The sequence below is a fragment of the Carya illinoinensis genome, chromosome 6 (genome assembly GCF_018687715.1).
Source record: "Carya illinoinensis cultivar Pawnee chromosome 6, C.illinoinensisPawnee_v1, whole genome shotgun sequence".
Taxonomy (NCBI): Eukaryota; Viridiplantae; Streptophyta; class Magnoliopsida; order Fagales; family Juglandaceae; genus Carya; species Carya illinoinensis.
In genome coordinates, this window is record NC_056757.1 from 30,690,923 (window position 1) to 30,694,977 (window position 4,055).

Below are 4,055 nucleotides of genomic sequence, written 5' to 3' on the forward strand. Positions count from 1 at the left end.
TGGGACCAAATATTAACCCTTTTTTCACTTGGTTTGTTAGTGTTAGGTGGGATTGATTTACCTCAACATAAATGCTTTAGCAGTAAAAGTAACTAAATCTAGTAGCTAGCTTACCGTAGTTTTATGTATTATGTTATTAGGGGTGTAATGGTTTAGTTTTGGATAAAATTTGAGACCGAACAATAAGTAAATTGATTTTATATTTTTAAGAATCGATTCCAAATCGATTATTCTCTTAAACCGATTCTTTTGATTTTATTGATTTTTATCCATTTTTTCAGTTTTAATATATTATATTATATATATTATAATAGTACTACAGTGATATATTATAATATATTATAATGATATAGTGATATAGTATTAGTAAAACTATTAATATGCACTATATAATATTAGTATAACTATTATTATAATAAAATATAGTGATATAAGATTTTAAAATTTAATATTATATTAAATAGTAATTTATCATATAATATGAAATTATTTTATATATAATTATTTATTATATATAAAAATTATATACAATATAAAAATTTTAAAAATATATATATGAACCGGTTTGGTCCGGTCCGATCTGGTTTTAGAAAAAAAAATTAAAACTGGACCGATTTTGATCGGTTTTAAGAAAAATAAAATCAATACCGGATCGAACTGTTTGGTTCCAAACCAATTCCACCGGTTTGATCCGGTTTACCTATTTTTTTAACATCCCTATATGTTATATTATTTTTATTAAAAATAAATCTAATACTTAATGTAAAATCATTTCAATTTATCAATTTAGTAATATATATGAACGTATACATGCAGTCATTTTCCTCAAATATAATGAAGCCGCTGATTAGTTAATTAGTAACCCCGCTGCTGCAGTCCATATCGTCCCTTGCTCTTGGAGGATATATATATATATATATATATATATATATATATATATATATATATATATATTTCTATATAGGATACCAATTTGCAGTTTCGAACTTTGGTGGAAGGAGCCAGGTTGCAACTTGCTTAATGCTATAAAAATCTGTACAAGTCCTGACAAGCACGGCCGACCTCAGTACCGTATGATCAATACCGACAGACGCGCTCAACCGTGTTGCCGACTTTGCCTTTGTCGTTGCCGTTGTTGACTCTTTCTTGCTTTGTATCAACCGAGTCCCTCTTCAAAAGCATGTTGGGATGAGATCCGTTTCGATCAACTTGGCGAAACCCTCTCTGGTACTGGGTATTACGGTTGAAACTTCCTGCATCCCAAGCTAGCTTTTCTATCCAGGTTGCTTTGCTTATCATTTATTTTCTTCTCTTTTTTCATGTCCCTTTCCACGTTTTATCTTCTAAAGGTTTGGTTTTAAGTCCATGTAAATGCAGATTTTGTCATGTCGTCTTTGCCTGCGAGAACTGGGAGATACAGACAACGCTACAAGGATAATCTTAGGCTTGTCTCAGGGTCAGTCATTTTTCTACTGAAAAATCCAAAATTTATTTTCTTTTTCATTCACGTGTCAATTTTCATCTTAGTTTTCTTAGTCCTTTTGCTTTAGCTCAAATCTGGTCGTGTTTTTCATGTTATATCGACGTATCGCATTCGAGGAAGTTGTGCCTTTTTCTTTGATAATAGAGCGTATCCTCGTGCTTCTGCATGATGATTCTGAGATACAACTATGCTTTAAATTGTATTTATATATGTAAAATAATGTTATTTTTATAAATTATTTCAGGAAAGAAAATCCTGATTATATAAAAGATTGTAAAAATAGTTCCATGCGCATCATTTTCTAATGATTTTTCATTGACATGCATCAACTATTTTATTAATCATTTTCACATTGCCCTTACTACCAATGCTCTACCCTTGCATAGATTGGAATGCTTTTATTTCTTCTACAGACCACATGATCTACATATGCTTACTTTTTTGGTGCAAACATGATTAGGTGTATTCCTTACCGGCTTGGAAAGAATTTCACTGGTTGCTATAACAATCCAGAGAAAAAATTGCTTGTTCTTATGATTTCTTCACCAGATAGGGATGATCTTGTGTTTCCGAAGGTACTAATTAATGATCTCCCTTTGTTTGTTGGGCACATGATCATGCTGATCAACTGATCTTTTCGTTTAATTAGTCATGTTACGTTCTATAATAATTATAAGTTGAGAATTAATGTCAATGACTACTTCATTGGAACGCCAGGGCGGATGGGAGAATGATGAGACTATAGATGAAGCCGCACGTCGTGAGGCCTTGGAGGAAGCAGGAGTTAGAGGAATACTCAGTGTAGGTTTCTTTTCCTTGTTTTGTATTGGCACGATTGCTATATATTGTTTTTTATCTTTCTAATTGGAAGTTCGCTACCAATGATGAATGTAGCCAATATTATGGAAAATACTTTAGTTACACAAAATGAAATTAACTCATAATCTTCTGATGTGACTTGACGTGGATTTTTGTCCACACAAAAGAAGTGCTAGTACAAGAGAAGCCCGTATTAGCATTTCTCTTGTACTCTTATGGTATCTGAGGTAATTTTCTATTTTGTCCTTGAATTGTATGATCTATTCACACACACAACTTTCTTTTTCTTCCCCATTAACTTAGTCAGAGCTGTTTTTATTAAGGACTACATCTAGATGGTTTTTTCTTTGTGGGGAGAAGAAGGTGGGGTTCTATAATTGCATATCACGTGTGCATCTCAAACAATATTCAGAAATATTAGGACATAATCGCTTGCTTCGAGTTTTTTTTCCTTTCATTTACTTTGCTGAATTATGGTTTGATTGCTTTTCGGGTATGCGTAGGCACTTGTTATAGTCGAAGAAATCATGAACATGATTATCATTCAATCGAGTCATCGAATTCAAGCTGATTTCTCATCTATTTTCAGGAAAATCCCCTAGGAGTTTGGGAGTTTAGAAGCAAGAGCAGACAGAACAGCAGCAGCCTGGAAGGAGGTTGTAGAGGTTATATGTTTGCATTAAATGTCACCGAGGAGCTTGACTCTTGGGCAGAGCAGGCTAGCCATGACAGGAAATGGGTCAGTCTTCCATAAAAATTAATTGAAATCATATAATATCTAATGTTTCATTGAAAGACAACTGGTAATTGATTTGGCTTGACTAAGTTGACGCTTGACTAAGTTGACATAAATTAAGAAATCCTATGTCAACAAATTCTAGTTTGGCTTCAGTTGAAGACTTGGGTTTTTGTTACCCTCCACAGCTTACCACAGAGGAAGCATTCAAATTCTGCCGTTATGATTGGATGCGGGATGCTCTTAGAAGTTTTTTGAAAACTCTCTCAGAGGAACGTTCGCTCAAGATGGCTGGAGAATCAAAGGAAACCCCTGTTATAAGGCCAGTTGCAGATGCAGGTGAAGTGCGTCAGATGTCATCACCTGGCTACTTTGGTAAGCCTTCTGGTGTCCAACACCTCGAGAATTCTTGCTGCAATTGCGTAGTGCAGGGTTGACGACTCCAATAAAATTCGGGCCTCGCCCTCGTTTGTTAAAAAAAAAAAGAGGGGGGGTTGACGACTCGAATACATCTTTGTAGTGGAAGCAAGCAACTGTATTTTGTAGAATTCGTCTTTGTCCTTGATTCTGTAATTCTAAATAACTTTCAGACAGTTTCCCTCTAGGGTAAATCTTGTACATAAGTCAATGAAATTAGGTTAAAAGAAATTACCAGTCTTCTATTTGATTATTTTCTAGTTGATGTTTCCCTCAACGTCTACCATTTTGTCACTCTGCCATGTAGTGTTAAATGGGTTTGAAATGACTGATTAAGATCCAATTCTAGGCTCCTGACTTGTGACTGACCTTCAATCCATTGATGTCGTTTGACAGTCATAATTTATGCACCATTTCTAGCTTAGAAGAGGGTCGAACATACATTATGTTGAAAACCACCTGCTGTGTGAAATCAAAACTCCAAACTCAGTACCGTTCTCCATTTTGGAGTATTAGGCGCTACCCACAGACACTCACAGTGTCTGTAGCAAATGATGCCCCAATATCTTACACAAATTGTTGCACCGAAATCAGAAATCG

General features: G+C 34.5%; 1 protein-coding gene across 2 annotated transcripts; it reads left to right on the plus strand.

Annotated features, from left to right (window-relative positions):
- The first annotated feature begins 980 nt into the window (after positions 1-980).
- On the plus strand, positions 981-3,686 carry LOC122312639 (nudix hydrolase 13, mitochondrial-like). 2 transcript variants are annotated; one of them, XM_043127298.1, is made up of 6 exons: positions 981-1,282; positions 1,363-1,456; positions 1,944-2,058; positions 2,201-2,284; positions 2,892-3,041; positions 3,227-3,686. In XM_043127298.1, the coding sequence occupies exons 2-6, from the start codon at positions 1,386-1,388 to the stop codon at positions 3,473-3,475; spliced, it is 669 nt and encodes a 222-aa protein (XP_042983232.1). In that variant the 5' UTR covers positions 981-1,282; positions 1,363-1,385; the 3' UTR covers positions 3,476-3,686. The 2 variants fall into 2 exon arrangements, with proteins under 2 accessions (XP_042983232.1, XP_042983231.1); XM_043127297.1 differs by having other exon boundaries at positions 982-1,282; positions 1,378-1,456.
- Positions 3,687-4,055: the final 369 nt, after the last annotated feature.

Coding starts and splice junctions, on each gene's coding strand:
- LOC122312639 (XM_043127298.1), top strand. CDS start 1,386: ATGTCGTCTTTGCCTGCGAGAACTGGGAGATACAGACAACGCTACAAG. Junction 2,059..2,200: donor ATGATCTTGTGTTTCCGAAG/GTACTAATTAAT, acceptor TTGGAACGCCAG/GGCGGATGGGAGAATGATGA. Junction 3,042..3,226: donor CTAGCCATGACAGGAAATGG/GTCAGTCTTCCA, acceptor TACCCTCCACAG/CTTACCACAGAGGAAGCATT.